This window comes from Lepidochelys olivacea, assembly GCF_965140295.1.
Source record: "Lepidochelys olivacea isolate rLepOli2 genome assembly, chromosome: 1".
Lineage (NCBI taxonomy): Eukaryota > Metazoa > Chordata > Testudines > Cheloniidae > Lepidochelys > Lepidochelys olivacea.
Genome location: NC_140411.1, coordinates 17,956,053 through 17,976,830, shown reverse-complemented (window position 1 = coordinate 17,976,830; position 20,778 = coordinate 17,956,053). Strand labels below are relative to the sequence as shown.

At 46.4% G+C, this 20,778-nt stretch overlaps 2 protein-coding genes across 2 annotated transcripts; one reads left to right on the top strand and one right to left on the bottom strand.

Moving 5' to 3' along the window:
• On the top strand, nucleotides 1-11,331 carry LOC311525355 (NADH dehydrogenase [ubiquinone] 1 subunit C2-like). Its single transcript, XM_084637433.1, has 3 exons — nucleotides 1-210; nucleotides 3,875-4,018; nucleotides 11,113-11,331. The coding sequence occupies exons 1-3, from the start codon at nucleotides 72-74 to the stop codon at nucleotides 11,160-11,162; spliced, it is 333 nt and encodes a 110-aa protein (XP_084493559.1). The 5' UTR covers nucleotides 1-71; the 3' UTR covers nucleotides 11,163-11,331.
• Nucleotides 11,332-14,490: 3,159 nt separating this feature from the next.
• On the bottom strand, nucleotides 14,491-17,022 carry THRSP (thyroid hormone responsive). Its single transcript, XM_084614619.1, has 2 exons — nucleotides 16,415-17,022; nucleotides 14,491-15,411 (listed from the first exon to the last, which is right to left on the bottom strand). Exon 1 carries the CDS (start codon nucleotides 16,829-16,831, stop codon nucleotides 16,439-16,441), a length of 393 nt encoding a protein of 130 aa, XP_084470745.1. The 5' UTR covers nucleotides 16,832-17,022; the 3' UTR covers nucleotides 14,491-15,411; nucleotides 16,415-16,438.
• Between the last annotated feature and the right edge of the window lie 3,756 nt (nucleotides 17,023-20,778).

Sequence of the window (20,778 nt, the reverse complement as noted above, 5' to 3'; positions counted from 1 at the left end):
TTCGGGGCGGTACCAGCTGTTGTCCTTGAGCTGGCGGGGCCGGGTGCGTCGCTGCGCGCGGTCCGGGCACCATGGTGTTCTTGCCCGACGAGTCGCGGGGGCTGCCCCCGCCGCCCATCGTGAACAGGAACTCGGTGTGGATGGGCCTGGTGGGCTGGGCGTCGGCGCTCGTGGACAACGCCTTCAACCGGCGCCCGGTCATACGAGCTGGTGAGGGAGGGAGGGAAGCTGGCGAACAGGGCCTGCGGTGGGGCTGGGACTCGGACTGGAGAGCCGGCAGGAGGGAGGCTGCCTGGGGGGCTGAGAGGCTGTTGGAGGGTGGGGCAGGAGGGAGGCTGCGGGGGGGGCTGGGAGGCTGTTGGAGGGTGGGGCAGGAGGGAGGCTGCGGGGGGGGCTGAGAGGCTGTTGGAGGGTGGGGCAGGAGGGAGGCTGCGGGGGGGGCTGGGAGGCTGTTGGAGGGTGGGGCAGGAGGGAGGCTGCAGGGGGGGCTGAGAGGCTGTTGGAGGGTGGGGCAGGAGGGAGGCTGCGGGGGGGGCTGGGAGGCTGTTGGAGGGTGGGGCAGGAGGGAGGCTGCGGGGGGGGCTGAGAGGCTGTTGGAGGGTGGGGCAGGAGGGAGGCTGCGGGGGGGGCTGAGAGGCTGTTGGAGGGTGGGGCAGGAGGGAGGCTGCGGGGGGGGGCTGAGAGGCTGTTGGAGGGTGGGGCAGGAGGGAGGCTGCGGGGGGGGCTGAGAGGCTGTTGGAGGGTGGGGCAGGAGGGAGGCTGCGGGGGGGGCTGAGAGGCTGTTGGAGGGTGGGGCAGGAGGGAGGCTGCGGGGGGGGCTGAGAGGCTGTTGGAGGGTGGGGCAGGAGGGAGGCTGCGGGGGGGGCTGAGAGGCTGTTGGAGGGTGGGGCAGGAGGGAGGCTGCGGGGGGGCTGGGAGGCTGTTGGAGGGTGGGGCAGGAGGGGGCTGAGAGGCTGTTGGAGGGTGGGGCAGGAGGGAGGCTGCAGGGGGGGCCTGAGAGGCTGTTGGAGGGTGGGGCAGGAGGGAGGCTGTTGGAGGGAGGGACAGGAGGGGGGCTGAGAGGCTGTTGCAGGGTGGCTGCGGGGGGGAGGGAGGCTGCAGGGGGGGCTGGGAGGCTGTTGGAGGGAGGCTGCGGGGGCCGGGGGGGACAGGACTGAGGTTGTCTGTTGGGCTTTAGGAGAGACTGTTTGGGAGGCAGTAGGGAGAAGATGCCTGGGGTGAGCTGCTGGGGATTGTGTGTTTGGAAGGGGATTCTGTAGGCAGTGATCTAGGAGGGACCAGTGAATAACTCCTGGTGGAAGAAGGGATTTATTATTATTTTATTTATTGTGGTAGGTTCTAGGACCCCCAGTTGTGCACCAGGGCTCCATTGTGCAAGGCATGGTACAAACGCACAACAAAAAGATTGTCCCTGCCCCAGGGCTGGAGCACCCACAGAAAAAAATTAGTGGGTGCTTAGCACCCACTGGCAGCCAACTCTTCTCCTCCATCCCAGCACCTCCTGTCCACCGCAATCAGCTTTTCCACAGCTTGCATGAGGCAGTGAGGGGAAGGAGCAAGTGTGACGTTCCCCTCTGGTGTTATCTGGACCGGTGATCTGTTAGGTCACTCCAATCCTTGACTTTGGGAGCCAGCCTGACCCCGCTCTGCTTTGCGAACCCCCAGTGCTGGGCTGTTCACGTCCAGCCTTTGGTATGTAAGCTGTTCCTTGGATTGTGCAACCGAATGACAGTAGCCAATATTTCTGGTCACAAACACAAGCCTAGGAGCCTCCATCTTGTAGTGTCCAGTTATGCCCGCTGGACTCTGCAAGCTTATATGAGTTCATCAACTTAACAAAGAAATTGATATGTACCAGGCTTGTTATCCCAAGGGGAGACTCTGACACACCTCAAACCAAACGCACTGCTTCAGGTAGAATAAACAAACATCTTTATTAACTAGAAAGATACATTTTAAGTGATTATAAGTCAAAGTGTAACAAGTAGGATTTGGTCAAATGAAATAAAAGCAAAACGCATTCTAAGCTGATCTTCACACTTTCAATGCCCTTACAAACTTAGATGCTTCTCACCACAGGCTGGCTGGTTGCTCTTCAGCCAGGCTCTCTCCCCTTTGATCAGTGCTTCAGTCGCTTGGTGTGGCGTCTGGTAGGTGTAGGTGGAAGAGAGAGGAAGAGCATGGCAAACATCTCTCCCTTTTATCATGTCTTTTCTTCCCTCTTGGCTTTGCTCTCTTCTCTGCCCCCCCTGCCCTCTTCAGAGTCAAGTGAGCATTACCTCATCACAGTCCCATACTGACCAAAGGAAGGGGGGTGACTCATTCAAACAGATTCTTTTGTTGTTGCCTAGGCTAGCGTCCTTTGTTCCTGTGAGGCTGGGCTGGGTTTGTTTCATACCTGCCCTGATCAGGTGTGAACTGCCTCTCTGCTCTTGGAGAGTTTTTGCCTGCGCTCATTTTAAGCCATGAGGATACATTTTCAGCCTCATAACTATATACATGAAATTATAACCTATAACATTACTGTAACAGTTATTATAACATCACTATACCGACAGTGTTCAGTGTATCGTGAGCCTTCTGAAGACACCCGACATGACAAACTTTGCGTTGGATACCACACAATCATTTTACAAGGATGAACATGGGGGTGCCGGGTGTTCATCCGAGGTACAGAGTGTCCCAGCGGGGATGGGGTGTGCTCAGGGGAGGGGGCAGAACTGGGTGGGATGGGGTGGGAAGAGGCAGAGTGGGGGCTTGGGAGAAGGGAGGTGGGGCAGGGCCTGGGGCAGAGCGGGGGCGGGAAGAGGCAGGGCAGGGGTGGGGACTTGGAGGAAGGAGTTGGGTGTGGGCGGGGCCTTGAGCGGAGCAGGAATGGGAAGGGGCTGGAGCGGGGACTTGGAGGAACAAGTCAGGTTGGGGCAGGGCCTGGAGCGGAGCTGGGGGGTTGAGCACCCCCGGGGCCTTGAGGAAGCCAATGCCTGTGATGGGGTGAATCTATACTTCATTGAGGTATCTAATCCCCATACACCCCCAGCCCTGACAGTGCCCCTGGGCCTACAAGGCAGATGTGAGACTCTTACCAATAATGCCTCTATCTCTCCCCATTTCCTGTGGGGGGGCTTTTTCCACAACTACTGTCAGCTGACAGGTGTGGACTCTGATGGGAATCTTTCCATTTTCCACTTTGCTTATCCTGAACACTTGATAGTGACAGTCTCATCTGTATCATGTACCCCTGGTTTTATTCTGGAAGATGAATGTGATCAGACTCAGAGCCCGTCAAGACCTCCTTCTCTGTAGTCCTAGGGATCTAGGTGTATGTCTATCGATCTTGACTGAGGTTTCAGATGAAGGTGTAACACCGTCATTTCCACTGCCCAGTCCCTGATGGTACATGGGAAAATTCCTTCCCTCCACCCCCATTCCTGGTGATCCGTTCTGTGCATGTGAGCAAGCGTTGTCCTAATCCTAGTTAGGCATCTACTTCCATCAATATCCTGAGAGCCTAAGTGATCATTTGTCTTTTTCTTGGGGATTCTTCCTGTATCCAAGTTACTAATCTCCAGACCATGGCTCTAATAATAATCAGATTGTGCGAAGTCACCTGTAATAAATATTCAGCAATCTGGGTGGCTTTAGTTTAAGTTGGAATCTTAAACATAGTGACTGTTGCAGCCTTCATGTTGAAGGCTGATACCTTCAGAATGCATCCCTAGCACCGATGAGACTAAGGCTGCTATTTTTGTGGGTCTGAATTTTTAACAAACACATGTTGAAAGCAGGGGGAAAGAAAAATCATAACTTCCATGTGTAGCAATGATATCTATAACATTACTTATCGTTTTCTCTGGATTTTTTTTCCACCTTGCAGGAGTACACCGTCAGGTCCTGTATGCCACTGTGGGCTGGTGTGTTGGATATTATATCGGTAAACGTGCAGACTATATTCATGCTAAACGGGACAGAGATCTGATGGAATACATTAGGCAACATCCGGAAGATTTTAAGGAAAAAGGTATACTGAGTTGCTGTTTTAAGAAAGACATTGCAAACTAGTTAATAGGTGATAAATTCTGGTATGCCCAAGTCAGAATACAGTCTTTCAGAACAGGCCACAACTGGCTAGTATCACCTCTTTGACTGAGTCAAAATTTAAAGTGATCTAGAAAGTCAGGAAAGTTATGATAGAGAAATGAACCTTTCTTACTCAACAGATCTGCTGCCTTGGTGGTTTTCTGTTGTTTCCATTTACTTCACTGAGGAAATAAGCTTTTAAAAGTAAGCACTGCAGAGGCAATATAGCTGTGGAGGAGCAAACTGAATTATAGATGTTAGAGATGTCGGAGACCTAGTTTATGATTTTTTTGTATTTTGGTAACCAAGACTGGGGCCCTTCTTTGCTAGGCACTTTGCTAACTTATGGTGAGAGATGACCCCTGACCCAAACAGCTTACCATCTAAATGATAGTAGGTTATCCATTGTGGGGCTGTTCTCCACAATATGTGTTGTCCCTTGTGTTTCTGGGTTTAAACATCCCATTTAATTGGCTTCTACCACCTCCTCTGGAGGCTGTTCCATTGCTTCAAAGGTTTTACTAGATTCTCTGATCTTATCTGATACCAGTAGGAACTGTCTATTAAATTCCCACTACAGCTCTTGTGGTGATGATATGAGGCAGACCAAACCCAGCTTGTTTTTCAGATCCACTTTGTCAGCTGGGAACTAGGTAGGGGGAAATGACTTTGTATATTTTGTTCTGGAATAATTGAGAGAACGAATGTGGACCCTGCCTCCCTCCAGAGGCCTTTGTACCGAATCACACTTCAACTTAAATCTCCATGAACTGCAGTGTTTGCATCAACAGCATCCTTTGGCCAATTTTTCAGAGGACTGTCCAAAATGATTCCAAGATCTCTTTCTTGAGTTATAACAGCTAATTTAGACTCCATCATTTTATATGTATAGTTGGATTTATGTTTTCCAATGTGCATTATTTTGCATTTATCAACATTGAATTTCATTTTGCCATTTTGTTGCCTTGTCACCCAGTTTTGTGAGATCCCTTTGCAACTCTTTGCAGTCTGCATGGGACTTAACTATCTTGAGTAGTTTTGTATCACCTGCAAATTTTGCCACCTCACTGTTTATCCTCTTTTCCAGGTCATTTATGAGTATGTTGAACAGCACTTGTCCCAGTACAGACCTCTGGGGGCACCACTATTTATCTCTCTCCATTCTGAAAACTGACCATTTATTCCTGCCCTTTGTTTCTGATCTTTTAACCAGTTACCGATCCATGAGAGGACTTTTCCTCTTATCCCATGACACATTACTTTGCTTAAAAGCCTTTGTTGAGAGAACTTGTCGCAGGATTTCTGAAAGTCTAAGTACAATGTATCCACTGGATCACTCTTGTGTACATAGACTCATAGACATTAAGGTCAGAAGGGACCATTAAGATATCTAGTCTGACCTCCTGCACAATGCGGGCCATGGAATCTCACCCACCCACCCCTGCAATAAACCTCTCACCTATGTCTGAGCTATTGAAGTCCTCAAATCATGGTTTAAAGACTTCAAGGTGCAGAGAATCCTCCAGCAAGTGACCTGTGCCCCATGCTACAGAGGAAGGCGAAAAAACCCCAGGGCCTCTTCCAGTCTGCCCTGGAGGAAAATTCCTTCCCGACCCCAAATATGGTGATCAGCTGAACCCTGAGGATGTGGGCAAGACTCACCAGCCAGATACCCAGGAAAGAATTCTCTGTAGTAACTCAGATCCTACCCCATTTAACATCCCATCACAGGCCATTGAGCTTATTTACCATGAATATTTACCATGCTTTTCTGAAAATCTAAGTACACTATATCCACTGGATCCCCCTTGTCCACATGCTTGTTTACCCCCTCAAAGAATTTTAGTAGATTGGTGAGGCATGATTTCCTTTTACAGAAATCATGTTGACTCTTTCCCAACAAATTGTGTTCATCTACATGTCTGATCATTCTGTTCTTTGTTATAGTTTCAACCAATTTGCCCGGTACCAAAGTTAGGCTCACTGGCCTGTAATTGCCAGGATTGTCTCTGGAGGCTTTTTTTAAAAATTGGCATCACTTTAGCTATCCTCCAGTCATTTGGTGCAGAAGCTGATGTAAATGATAGGTTACAGACTACCAGTTAGTAGTTCTGCAATTCCACATTGAGTTCCTTCAGACCTCTTGGGTGAATACCATCTGGCCCTGGAGACTTTTTAATTTATCAATTTGTTCCAAAACCTCCTCTGACACCTCAGTCTCACAGTTCCTCTGATTTGTCACCTAAAAAGAATGGCTCAGGATGAGGATTCTCCCTCACATCTTCAGCTGTGAATACTGATGCAAAGAATTCATTCAGTTTCTCCACAATGGCCTTATCCCCCTCAAGTACTCTTTTAGCATCTTGATCGTCCCATGGCTTCAACTTTGTTCCACTGCTATAATTTTAATAGTTCTGGAATATTGTCTCCTCATGCAGTCTAAAACTGTTGGCATAGAGGTAGGAAAGGAGGGCAGTTAGTGTGCAGCTGTGACCATTCTTTTCAGAAACTGATGAGAAATGGCTAATGAACCCACTGTGATCCCATTAGAGGCAGGCTGGAAATTGTACTTAGATTAACATAGTGAACCATAGACTACTACTCTGTGATTCAGGCTTTGTGTGCACTCATTATAGATTAGAATCATAGAATATCAGGGTTGGAAGGGACCTCAGGAGGTCATCTAGTCCAACCCCCTGCTCAAAGCAGGACCAATCCCCAATTAAATCATCCCAGCCAGGGCTTTGTCAAGCCTGACCTTAAAAAATCCTAAGGAAGGAGATTCTACCACCTCCCTAGGTAACGCATTCCAGTGTTTCACCACCCTCCTAGTGAAAAAGTTTTTCCTAATATCCAATCTAAACCTCCCCCACTGCAACTTGAGACCATTACTCCTTGTCCTGTCCTCTTCTACCACTGAGAATAGTCTAGAACCGTCCTCTCTGGAACCTCCTCTCAGGTAGTTGAAAGCAGCTATCAAATCTCCCCTCATTCTTCTCTTCTGCAGACTAAACAATCCCAGTTGCCTCAGCCTCTCCTCATAAGTCATGTGTTCCAGACCCCTAATCATTTTTGTTGCCCTTCGCTGGACTCTCTCCAATTTATCCACATCCTTCTTGTAGTGTGGGGCCCAAAACTGGACACAGTACTCCAGATGAGGCCTCACCAATGTCAAATAGAGGGGAATGATCACGTCCCTCGATCTGCTGGCTATGCCCCTACTTATACATCCCAAAATGCCATTGGCCTTCTTGGCAACAAGGGCACACTGCTGACTCATATCCAGCTTCTCGTCCACTGTCACCCCTAGGTCCTTTTCCGCAGAACTGCTGCCTAGCCATTCGGTCCCTAGTCTGTAGCTGTGCATTGGGTTCTTCCATCCTAAGTGCAGGACCCTGCACTTATCCTTATTGAACCTCATCAGATTTCTTTTGGCCCAATCCTCCAATTTGTCTAGGTCCCTCTGTATCCTATCCCTGCCCTCCAGTGTATCTACCACTCCTCCTAGTTTAGTATCATCCGCAAATTTGCTGAGAGTGCAATCCACACCATCCTCCAGATCATTTATGAAGATATTGAACAAAACCGGCCCCAGGACCAACCCCTGGGGCACTCCACTTGACACCGGCTGCCAACTAGACATGGAGCCTTGATCACTACCCGTTGAGCCCGACAATCTAGCCAACTTTCTACCCACCTTATAGTGCATTCATCCAGCCCATATTTCTTTAACTTGCTGACAAGAATACTGTGGGAGACCGTGTCAAAAGCTTTGCTAAAGTCAAGCAACAATACATCCACTGCTTTCCTTCATCCACAGAACCATTAATCTCATCACAGAAGGCGATTAGATTAGTCAGGCATGACTTTCCCTTGGTGAATCCTGACTGTTCCTGATCACTTTCCTCTCATGTAAGTGCTTCAGGATTGATTCTTTGAGGACCTGCTCCATGATTTTTCCGGGGACGAGGTGAGGCGGACTGGCCTGTAGTTCCCAGGATCCTCCTTCTTCCCTTTTTTAAAGATGGGCACTACATTAGCCTTTTTCCAGTCATCTGGGACTTTCCCCATTCGCCACGAGTTTTCAAAGATAATGGTCAACAGCTCTGCAATCACAGCCGCCAATTCCTTTAGCACTCTCGGATGCAACTCGTCCAGCCCCATGGACTTGTGCACGTCCAGCTTTTCTAAATAGTCCCTAACCACCTCTTTCTCCACAGAGGGCTGGCCATCTACTCCCCGTGCTGTGATGCCCAGCGCAGCAGTCTGGGAGCTGACCTTGTTCGTGAAGACAGAGGCAAAAAAAGCATTGAGTACGTTAGCTTTTTCCACATCCTCTTTCACTAGGTTGCCTCCCTCATTCAGTAAGGGGCCCACACTTTCCTTGGCTTTCTTCTTGCTGCCAACATACCTGAAGAAACCCTTCTTGTGACTCTTAACATCTGTTGCTAGCTGCAGCTCCAGGTGCGATTTGGCCCTCCTGATTTTATTCCTACGTGCCCGAGCAATATTTTTATACTCTTCCCTGGTCATATGTCCAACCTTCCACTTCTTGTAAGCTTCTTTTTTATGTTTAAGATCCGCTAGTATTTCACCGTCAAGCCAAGTTGGTTGCCTGCCATATTTACTATTCTTTCGACTCATCGGGATGGTTTGTGCCTGTAACCTCAACAGGGATTCCTTGAAATACAGCCAGCTCTCCTGGACTCCTTTCCCCCTCATGTTATTCCCCCAGGGGATCCTACCCATCTGTTCCCTGAGGGTTTGCTTTCCTGAAGTTTGCTTTCCTGAAGGCCAGGGTCCGTATCCTGCTGCTACCCTTTCTTCCCTGTGTCAGGATCCTGAACTCAACCTACTCATGGTCACTGCCTCCTAGATTCCCATCCACTTTGCTTCCCCCACTAATTCTTCCCACTTTGTGAGCAGCAGGTCAAGAAAATCTCCCCCTCTAGTTGGCTCCTCTAGCACTTGCACCAGGAAATTGTCCCCTACGCTTTCCAAAAACTTCCTGGATTGTCTATGCACCGCTGTATTGCTCTCCCAGCAGATATCAGGAAAATTAAAGTCACCCATGAGAACCAGGGCATGTGATCTAGTTGCTTCTGCGAGTTGCCGGAAGAAAGCCTCATCCACCTCATCCCCCTGGTCCGGTGGTCTATAGCAGACTCCCACCACGACATCACTCTTGTTGCTCACACTTCTAAACTTGAGACACTCAGGTTTTTCTGCAGTTTCGTACCGGAGCTCTGAGCAGTCATGCTGCTCCCTTACATACAGTGCTACTCCCCCACCTTTTCTGCCCTGCCTGTCCTTCCTGAACAGTTTATAACCATCCATGACAGTACTCCAGTCATGTGAGTTATCCCACCAAGTCTCTGTTATTCCAATCATGTCATAATTCCTTGACATCACCAGGACCTCCAGTTCTCCCTGCTTGTTTCCAAGGCTTTGTGCATTCGTATATACGCACTTGAGATAACCTGCTGATCGCCTCTCATTCTCAGTATGAGGCAGGAGCCCTCCCCTCACAGACGTTCCTGCCTGTGCTTCCTCCCGGTATCCCGTTTTCCCACTTACCTCAGGGCTTTGGTCTCCTTCCCCCGGTGAACCTAGTTTAAAGCCCTCCTCACTAGGTTAGCCAGCCTGCTCGCGAAGATGCTTTTCCCTCTCTTCGTAAGATGGAGGCCGTCTCTGCCCAGCACTCCTCCTTCATGGAACACCATCCCATGGTCAGAGAATCCAAAGCCTTCTCTCCGACACCACCTGCGTAGCCATTCGTTGACTTCCACGATTCGACGGTCCCTACCCAGGCCTTTTCCTTCCACGGGGAGGATGGACGAGAACACCACTTGCACCTCAAACTCCTTTATCCTTCTTCCCAGAGCCACGTAGTCCGCAGTGATCCGCTCAAGGTCATTCTTGGCAGTATCATTGGTGCCCACGTGGAGAAGCAGGAAGGGGTAGCGATCCGAGGGCTTGATGAGTCTCGGCAGTCTCTCCGTCACATCGCAAATCTTAGCCCCTGGCAAGCAGCAGACTTCTCCGTTTTCCCGGCGAATTACATTTGTTTGCAAGAATGGAAACTTAGCTCTTGATTAGTCACTAGGGTGCCATTGTGTGTGTGTGTGAGACAAAAGTAAAAGGTATCAAGCTAGTGACAGACCTATTCTGAGTTTTCTCCTTTCTGAAGGGTCATGGAGACGATAGGGGTGTTTTAACTCCTCCTATAACTTTTTCAAGACATACCTTTTGCCATAGTTTTATTTCCCTTCCCACTTAACACAACCCCATCTTCTGCTAGCCATGTTCACCAAAACCTGCCTGTCAAGCAGAGGGGGAAACTGCCACTTCAGAGGGTTTCTTCATTTCCCAGCCGAATCAGATATTAAGTGGAGTTTAGCCTGATTACTTCCTCCCCAATCTCTGGGTATTAAAAGCCTGATTCAAAGTCCATTGAATTAAGTGCAACATTCTTCATTTGGCCAGGAGCAGTAATCCTCAATTTACCTAGATTGCAACGTTCACTTTATCGACAAACATGCCAGGTGAAATAAGCCTTAGTAGAAACGTTATGGCTCCATAGTACAATAGAATCTTGCTAACTAGCTTTGCCTGAGAGAGCCATGGTGACTGAATTTTAGAAAATTAGCAATGATGGGAAGAGGGACTCAAGTTTACTGCCTAGCAAAATATATTTGGTTAAGTGGAGTTTAGTTATGCTTTTCCATTATGTGCCAGTAAATATTCTGTAGAAGTAATGAAGTTCTTGATAGTGAGACCTCTTTACAGGGCTCTGCTACTAAACCTTCACTGGGAAGGGGAGAGAGGAATGTTCAGTTTGTGAAGCAAAGTGCTACTGTAGTAAAGCCTGATCCAAAACCCACTGGAGTTAATGAAAGACAGGATCCCATTAACTTCAGATGACTTTGGATCTGGCCTGTAGCAAATGTTCTGATTTACTGATTATTGATCAATAACAAACCCTCTCTAAATGCTGAATAAGCTTTCGTAATTGTACTTGATTACCTTTTGTAGATAAGAAAATCCTAGCTGAGGTACTGGAGGACTTCCATCCAATTCGCTGAAAACGTCTCAAGAACTACAGACTTGTTCACCAGATCGTGTTTCGTGAGACCACTCCCAAATATATTTGAGCAGACTGTATGTCAGTTATTGTTCAAATGCCACTGGTTGAAAAACAAAACAAAAAAACCACACTTACTGTATTCTTATAATTAAAACTATGAATAATTAGTGTGTTCCATTTGTTGTTAATATTTATCTCAGTATTTTGCAATGCATTTAGCTCTTTTATTCTATTTAAATGTTAGTTTTGAGTTGCCTGTTAACTATTGTGAAATGAGAACTGCTGTACCAAAGAAAATCGTGGAGGTCAGTTACTAGTCTGTTGATGTAGAGGAAAATACAGGTCCCCTTCTTCCTGAGAGCGAAATTTAATCCCTGCCTTCTGTTATTGTTAACGCATTCTTTGAGTCTTGGTCACACTGTGGCCTTGCCTATGCGGAGCTCATTGCAGGATTGGGGCCAAAGTTAGCCTTGCTAGGAAGGGTTTCCATACTGGCTGAGAGAGAACGCAGTATTGACAAGGCATCCATACTTGATCCCCTTTAGGATCCTATTCTCCACTTGCTTTCTCTCTGTTGTTATTACTTGGATCCAAATTTTTCCAGCTTTGGTGCCTAAAGTTAGGCCCACAAATCCATATCTAGGCACCAACGTTTGTTGTTTTTTCTTTTCCCCAGAGATGCTGAGTATCCACAATTCCTCAACTTCAGTGGGAATTGCAGGGGCTCAGCATCTCTGAAGATCAGGCCACTTATTTAAATGCCTAAATACAGATGTCTCTAAAATTAGACATTGAAACAAAGTTGTTGACCTATAGGGTGGTGTGACCCAGTCTCTTTCCTCATTATTGAGTTGAGATCCAAGACAAATATCTGAAAAATTAGTTAAAGTTTAACTCCTGAATAAGCTTTTCCAAGTTTGCACAAACTGCTCTCTCATGCCCTTGGCACACATCCTGGTTTATAAATTTTGGGCCATGCTTTAAGCTCATGACCCTTGTTTGGTGCAGAATTTGTTGCTGTATTTAAACCTTTTATTTTGCTGCTGTTACTGTTCCAACTTTTCTTCATCCATGTATAGAATCCTGGAAATGTTGGACTGGAAGGGACCTCAAGTGGTTGTCTGTTCTAGTCCATCTCCTCACACTGAAGCAGGATTAAGTATACCTACACCATCCCTGACAGGTGTTTGTCTAATCTGTTCTCTAAAACCTCCAGAGATGGGGATTTCGTAGCCTCCCTAGGTAACTATCCTAATCATTAGAACGATTATCTTAATATCTAACCTAAATCTTCCTTTCTGCAAATTAAGCTGATTACTTCTTGTCCTTCCCTTGTATGTGGAAAGCAATTGGTCACGATCCTCTTTATAACAACCTTCTACATATTTGAAGACTGTTATCAGGTCCCCTCTCATCCTTCACTTCTCTAGACTAAACATTCCAAATTCTTTCTGCCTTTCCTCATAGATCATGTTTTCTAAACCTCTTATCATTTTTGTTGCTCTCACCTGGACCCCACCAGTGCCAAGTACAGTGGGACAGTTACCTCCCAAGTCTTCCTGTTAATACAGCCCAGAATGACATTTGCCTTTTTCTCAACAGCATCACACTGTTGACTCATGTTCCATTTGTGATCACTAGAACCCCCAGATCCTTTTCTGCAGTACTGCTGCAAAGCCCGTTATTCCCCATTTTTCCTTCCTAAGTGTAGTACTTTGCACTTGTCTTTATTGACTTTCCGCTTATTGATATCAGACCCACTCTCCAATTTATCAAGATCATTTTGAATTCTAATCCTGTCTTCGAAAGCACATGTAACCCTTCCCAGTGTGGTGTCACCTGCAGATTTTATAAGTGTACTGTCCACTCCATCAGCCACATAGTTAATGAAAATACTGAATAATGCCTGATCTAGGAAAGACTTGGTGGGAACACCACTTGATAAACTAATCTCTCAAATTGGTTTCCCAAGATGTGCTGTTAACAAATTACTCCAACACTACTAAATCCCAACGTACAGCAATCTTATCTAAGGCACTGCCTTTACTTCCTGCAGTGTCTGAAATTAATCTTCAGAATGCCTCTTGCCTAGAGGAGCCATTACAGTTTGATCTCTGCTGAGGTAGCATGCCCTCTGCTTTTGTCGCTTAGCTCCAGTGTAACATGTCAGTAATCTTTCCTGCCTCCAGAGGACACGTGGCAGAGACTTGATTAACCTTCCTTAATCAGGTTGCCTCCATCACTGTTTCTGCTTAAAAGTGACCTTTAAATTTTGAGACTAAAATACTTTGTTCATTTTCTCTACCTTCTAAACATTACTTTGAGGGGGGAATATTTTGAATGATAAATATGCTGGGTAAGAAGGAATATGGGTTATTGTATAATAACTACCGTGCAGTGACCACCTAATGGGAAAGCAGAACCACTTTCTTCCATGTGATCTGCAACAATTGTTGTGCCTCTGCCCTAGCAGTGAACAAACAACATTCCCAGAGCTGTGTTGAGATCAGACAATTATGATGCACAACCCAAAAACCGGGGTATACAGTGCAATGTACAGTAGTTTGGGAGTTTATAGAAGCAAACCAACTGACAAGTAACAAATGGTGAAATCAGCAAGGCGTACATTGGCTCTGTTTAAAACATGGCAGGGGAAAGGGAGGGGGCATAACTTTTTGTTAAGTGATTGAAACCCCGTATTTTTATTCCCTTCCTTTGACTATCCCATTTGTCTGTTGTGGTATGTTTTGTACAAGCAGCCAGCTAAAGCTGTTAGTGAACAATAGGTTTATCCTGCACCCAGAAGAGTGGACAAATATCCTGTAGTAGATCTGCCAGTAACACTTATCTGAATCAACTAGCACTGTGCTTTCTGCTGGAAGCAGTCATCACCTTCCTTCCCAAGAGCTAAAGTGTTTCCCCTCCTGCCTCATTCCCAGACAACCTGACCTTCACTAATGGGTGGCAGGTATCATAGGATGCGGGAGGCTGTGCCTCCCTACACAGCCTGGCGTGGTCCTGCCCATGCTCTGCCCCAGGAGTCCTCCTGCAGTTCCCAGTGCTCTGCCCTGGATGGGGCTGGGGCTGGCCAGCCTGCCGCAGGGACTTGAGGCAGCTGGCACTGGGGTCACGCCGACCATCTGGCACTCCAGGACTGGGGGCACTGCTGCTGCGCTGCCCGGTGCACTGGGGCTGGGAGCCACAGTGGGGTGCTCTGGGCTCCTGTGGGAGGAGGGGGTACAGGAGGGGCAGGCCTCAGGTAGAAGGGGAGGGGCCGGGGGCTAGCCTCCCCCAGTGGCTGGGTTATTGGCTGCCCATGACTTCACTGGTGTAGGGAGAGGAAAAACTCCCATGAGTAAAATGCTGACCCCCTTGAAGTCATGACTAGCAACCATCCCATGTCATTTTTTCTTTCCCTCCTCTTCTCTAAAAGGAGAAATTGAGTGGGTTTTTTAATAAGTAATTTAATGTGTTATATCCCCTGTGCTCTGTGGGTGTTAGAGAAACAGATTGAAAACATGCACCTTTATGCTTGGAGTGGAACATGGTGAGGTTGGTGAAGTTTTTAGTTCCTTGGGGAGTTCATTCCATAGCCTTGGACCAGCCCTTGAGAAAACCCTGTCTCCTTCACCAGCAGCCTTTATGCTTGAGGTACAAAGTTACATGTGCCTGAGGAGTGGAGCTATGGACTTAGTTCCTCATCTTTGAACTCTCTCTGATCTTTCAGGTATCCTGGGCCTGAACCAGTGATGCCTTGAAGATAAGGACCAAAATCTTGACTTTGACATGGTATTCAATGGGCAGCTAGCATAGCAAGCGGAAGATAGGTTTGATATTGCTCAAGAATTGGCTTTATTAGGCCAGGTTTTTTAAGAAACCAAACAAACTTAAAAGGTCATTTCAGTTTGTGATGTTTTATTACCAAGTAATGGGTGGAAGCAGCCCTCTTTTAAAAGTACAGTTACAAGTAAGAAAAGAGGGTTACCTTACCCATGATTTTCACCTCACACAGCAGCAGCAGCATAATACAATGATTTTTGCCCAGGTAGTTGAAAATTAACATGCATGTGATGTATTTGAGATGGACAATGAGTTCATGTTACAGCAAGGAATGATCACATTTATTCTGCTTATTACAAAACCATTGGCTATCAGATGGTCAGCCTCTTTGGTGTCAGTCAAGTAATTCACCAGCAGTACTTGCCGCACGACGTCAACTGTATGCAGCACAGGGGTGGTAGTTTGTCCTGTGGGATAATCACAAAATAGTTAGCAATTTTGGCATGTTCTCTTTGATGTACGTGTTTGAGGAAGTACTGATTTTGGTACTGCATGTATTGTCATTCAGAATAGCCAACACAGGAGGGCATTTCTAGGTTCCAGCGCTTGAATCATACCTAACTTTTTAAAGTACAAAGTACTGTTTTTCTTAAGTCTTTGCCACATACTAACCCCCATTAACCCTCCATTTATTACAAGAAGTACAGGAGATGAGGTTTCCCTGATCATAGCATAGCTCTGTTCCTATTAACCACATACATTGTGAGAGTCCCTAGAGGCCTGAATCAAAATCTTTACTAGTGCTGTACAAGAGCATGCGCACACATGCACAAAATACAGTCCCTGCCTCCAAGAGCTTGTCATTGAAGGAAGCATTTGAACTTTTCACTGATCAGTTAATTTCAAACTTGAAGCAGAATTTCAAGTACTTGTATTTTTCTAATGTCAGAAAAATTAATGTCATCTTTATAGAGCAGCTTTCACCCCAAAGCACTCTGCCAACTACAGGATGTATAGCAGCACTATACAGTAGCCAGTAGGGTCCCCAATATATGGCACTCCCAAGGATCCTCAGCCAAAAGACTAGTCTTACTACAAGTGTTCTGTGCTCTCTTCTCTGCACACAGAGAGAGAACCGTAGTTATTAAGGTCTCATCTGAAAGTTGGTGGACAATGTGAGGTGTCTGCCTTAAAACAAATAAGTAAATCCCTCTTTAAAATGATTTTTAAGAGGCAAGTAAAAGACCCCCATTTAGTAAAATGGATTCAGCGCAATTTATCTACCTGGAAGAAAGTGATTAATCCCCCCCTGCTAGGATTTGAACCTGTGGGTCCTGCTGTTTCTAGGTGCTGATCACATAATTATCAGTTAAACTAGACTGATAATCACTTAGATTTTGGAGAAAGGGGAGTGGACACTATTTGGCATCTCAGAAAACTTCAACAGAGATGTAATATATGAGGTCTCACCTTTTGAAGTTATTGGTGGATGTTTCACCAGGTATGCGTCATTTCACTCTGGTTGATCTGTCCTATAATTTCATTGTATTTTCTGGTCAGGGCATTGGCTTTTCTGGTCAGATGGGTCAGGACACGATACAAGCCTGTAAAGTGATGATAAAGCAGTCCTTCAAGATCGGCCTCTTCTTCGTTCTCTTGTACTTCCTCTCTGCTGGTGATTTGGTGTTTGCTTTCATTTAGAGGCTCCAGTCTACCCTCCACTGTAAGTTTGATGGATTTCAGTTGGATGTAATACTCATACAGGTCCCTGTTGCCAAAATCACCAGTGGATGTGTCATCCTGCTGTTCCATGTAGACGCCTCTGAGGAGGCTGGGAAACATAACCGCTTGTTCCATCTTGTGGATGGCAGAGAAGTACTCTTCCATGGCTGTGGTCAGACAGCTTCTCCGGCTCTGAATCTGGCTTCTGCAGGTCTTAACAGGGATGCTGGCTGATGGCGCTGAAGCCTTTCAGGCTGCTTGATTGTTATGAGAGTGAAAGGAGCACAGGTGACAGGTGGTTTTTAACAGTGGAAGGAAGGGGTGTGTATTACCAGCTAAAGACACTCCTCTATTTCCAGCTAATCACACCACTGAGCCTCTGCAGGTCTCAAAATCTGTTTAGTAATCTGTTCAGAGTCAGCATTGGGTCTGTATTTGCAAACTGGACCTCCCCCAAAATGATCCTTAACTAAATTTCAGAACTTGACCTTAAAGCAGGAATTTCATAGGTCACGTTATCTTTCAATGACCAGATAAGAAAATGGCCATGAGGATAACTGCTGTTTGGAACTGAGTTTTCCTGCCCCCTTCCCCCCCCCCCCCCAAAAAAAAAAAAACTGGAAAAGCTGGTGTCTGAAAAGCTGATGCAAGACGTGAAGGCTGCATAGAGTAATGATTTCCCCTTTTGTCCTAATTCATTACATTTGCACATAGCTTGCCAGCAACGGCAGAGTTGAGTAACCTTGAAACCCATATGCATATCTAGAACTTGAGACTCAACAAAGATGTGTCTCACAAGTGATCAGCAAACCAGATACATTTTATTAAGCTGAGGCCGAGAGAGAGTCGGAAGTTTGTCTAGATTCGGGGGGGGGGGAATGATGAGATGACAGAATAATATATCTAGTCAAAATCTGTATTAGCAGGTGGTCCTAGACTTCACTGTGTTAGAACAGACATTGGCAAACCATATTTTCAGCTGGTGAAGAGGATTTATTTTTAGCCATCTTGAAGAGACTCTCACTTTTTGAGGATTGTATTACAGTAGTGTGGTGAGGGCCTAGCTGAGATTGGAGCCCTATGGTGCTAGCCCCTGTTCAAATATACGCTATTAGACAATCCCTGCCTTAAAGAGTTACAGTCTAAATAGAGCAGACAGATGAGGGGTGGGAAGGAAACAGAGGCACAAAGGGGTGAAATGCCTGTGATCAGAGCCAGGAATAGAACTTGTGTCCCCTGACTCCCAATGCGGTGCCTTAGCCAATAGATTAAGTTGCTATCCAAAAAACCCTCCAAATGATCTTTAAGTGGCAGATGAAAGGGAAGCAGCCCAGTGGAGCTAACGCACTTGAAAATATGGATACCAAATTCATGGGAGAAATGAGCCCCACCTGGACTCCATTAATTAAACCCACTGAAACAAATGGAAAATAAAGTGTTGTGTAGTGTTTAGAGGAGAAGGCTGGGTATGTACTATTCTTGATTCAGTGCTTCCTTGGGCAAGTCATTGAATTTCTCTGTCTTTATTTCCCCATCTGTGAAATGGGAATAACAACACTTCACAAGAGTGCTAGGAGGCATTCTATGGTGTCCTGTATTTGAAGGGTATCCTTTTCATAATGGACAGCCTCTTCTTTACTTACGGTATCCCAGTATCCTGTTTTCGCTTGACTCATTAGTTACTCCCTTCTCTTTGTGGTGTTAAGAGTGGGCTAATACATTTAGTCCTAATCTGGGAAAGAATTTTACAGATGAACATGAATTGTGTGCATTGGATTGGATTGGTCTCACTGACAATAACAAAACCACTGCATGAATGACTCCAGCAAGTCCCCAAAATATCTCCTGCAAGGATTGTCTTGGAATTTTTATTACATCCATTCTTTTGATGTTTTCTCAGTTATTTAAAGACACAGTGCTCTTCTCAAAGCAATCTTCCCTGTGATTTCCTAGCACAGGTGCTCTTCATGGGCCAGATCCTCAGCTAGTATAAATCAGCATAATGCCATCGATTTCACTGGTGCTATCTATGCCAATTTATATCCGCTGAAGATCTGGCCCAGTATTCGTAAATAAATATGCTTACTGATTACCAGCACTCAAAGATTTTAAAATATGCCAGTTTAAAAGGAAAAACAGGATCCATCCAGTTGTAGATCCCATAAAAAAATATTTTTAATAGTCGTATAGACTGAGGTTAAAGAATGCAAAGATCTACCAAGTCACCCACTCCTTCTTGCCAGGACAGGCTTGTCCTCTAGCCCACGGTTTCAAACTTGAGAGCCTAAAGTTAGGCAACTAAGGGCCAAATCTTTAACTGATGTAAATTGCTGTCCCTCCCGTGAAATCAATGAGCTATGTTAATTTACAGTAGCTGAGAATCTGTCCCCATAGTCTCTAGTTAGGCTCCTAAATAAAAGTGGCCTAATTCTAAGAGGTTCTGAGGCCTCACTCCATCCACTAGGGGTCCCTAAAGCCTCAGAATTTTAAAAGCTCAGCTGTTGACAAGTGAAGGCCTGATCCTGATTGTCAGAGGAACTAGAGATGGGCCTGGGCCCTCACAGGCACACTGAACTCTGCGGAAAGCATATCTGCGATGAACTGGTGTTGGCTACAGCACAGGTTTAGTAACTTAGGCTCGGTCATTGGATCTGTTGGAGTGTGGTCTGCTGGTTAGAGCCCAAGAATGCAGCATTCCCAGTTCCTGTGGCTTTGAGTCTTGTGATACTTGGTGTCTTTTCTGAAGCCCCTGGAGTCATGTGATTAGGTGAACAATCTCATCGTTCATTTAAAAAATAAATATCCAGTCCTTGAAACTGTGAAGAAAAGCTTGAAAAAAGGACCCAAGTGCTCCCTAATAATTCAAAAAGCAGAAGGCAAATACCACACACACACATCCATGTATTTATTTTAAAATCTCATGATGTGGAGGGGCCTGACTCACAGCTGTTGAATATTTGGGGTTGGCAACACTTAAGGGGGGGGGGTCAGGACTTTGAGGCACAATTCTTGACTCTGCCACTCCTTTGCTGTGTGGCCACTGCCAAGCCCCTTGATGTTCTGTGTCTCCATTTGTCCTTCTGTGGAAAAAGTGGGGTGATAACTAATATTCAAGTGATTTGAGATCCTCCCAAGAAAGGTGCAAATGACTAAACAAGGTGACTTTTCAGTTTGATGCACTAATGGCTCAAGCCTGCAGGGTGTAGACCACTCACAAGGAGGCACTCGGACCAAGGTGTTTCGGCATCTAACTCCTACAGAATTCAATGGGGGAATCTGGGCCTCAGTGCCTTTCAAGTCTGCCTCCACTACAGACTTAACAATGGGATAACTGTCACTTGGGGGGGTGAAAAATCCACATCTCTGAGCAACATAGTTATACTGACCTTACCACCACGTGTAGACAGCGTTATGTCAGCAAGAGAGCTTCTCCCCTCAACATAGTTACAGCCTCTCACGGCGGTACATTAGCAGTGCCAGTGGCCGAGTTCTGTCCTGCCGGTGTAGGAGCATCTTTATTGCAGCACTTACAGCTACAGGGTGTTAAGTGTAGCCCTGCTCTCAGCAACTGGCTCTCGGCTGCCTGCTCTGCAGCCCATTAAGACTCATAGAGCAGCTGTAGTTTTTAAATCAACTGTTAATGTCTGGTGCAGACATGGAAAGGGAAACAGGGCAGCTTTGCAATAGAAACCAAAGCTCGGGTGCTGTGTCAATGAGGTAACAATGAGGTCCCTTTAACAGCCTGATCAAGAAGTCAAATACTCTACACAGATGTCCCTTTAATAAAGCCTTCTGAAAGGAGCCCCTTTTAAGCCAGAGCACAAATAAAACTTAAGTTCCAAACCAGAAGTCCCTGAGTGACAGCAACAGTTCCTTCTGTTGTAAGGCCACAGGCTTCCCTGCGGGCTGGGCAGCTCTGTAGTGTTTCCTCTGCTTGCTCAGGCTCTCTCCCTGGCCTCCCTGCCTGGAGAGCTCTGCAATCCCTTCTCTCTCTGCCCTTGAGCCAGGCGGAAGTGGTGCTTCTATCTCCCTGCCTTTAGGGGCATCCCTTCTTCCTAGTTCAGGCTCCTGGGAGCTCCCCTTTCTCCTCAGGAACTTCCACCTAAGCTCTC

Bases quoted from the DNA above. Each gene is read 5' to 3' on its own strand.
- LOC311525355 (XM_084637433.1), top strand. From the start codon at position 72: ATGGTGTTCTTGCCCGACGAGTCGCGGGGGCTGCCCCCGCCGCCCATC. The intron at 211-3,874 runs GTGAGGGAGGGA...TCCACCTTGCAG, and splicing joins GCGCCCGGTCATACGAGCTG to GAGTACACCGTCAGGTCCTG. The intron at 4,019-11,112 runs GTATACTGAGTT...TACCTTTTGTAG, and splicing joins GGAAGATTTTAAGGAAAAAG to ATAAGAAAATCCTAGCTGAG.
- THRSP (XM_084614619.1), bottom strand. From the start codon at position 16,831: ATGGAAGAGTACTTCTCTGCCATCCACAAGATGGAACAAGCGGTTATG.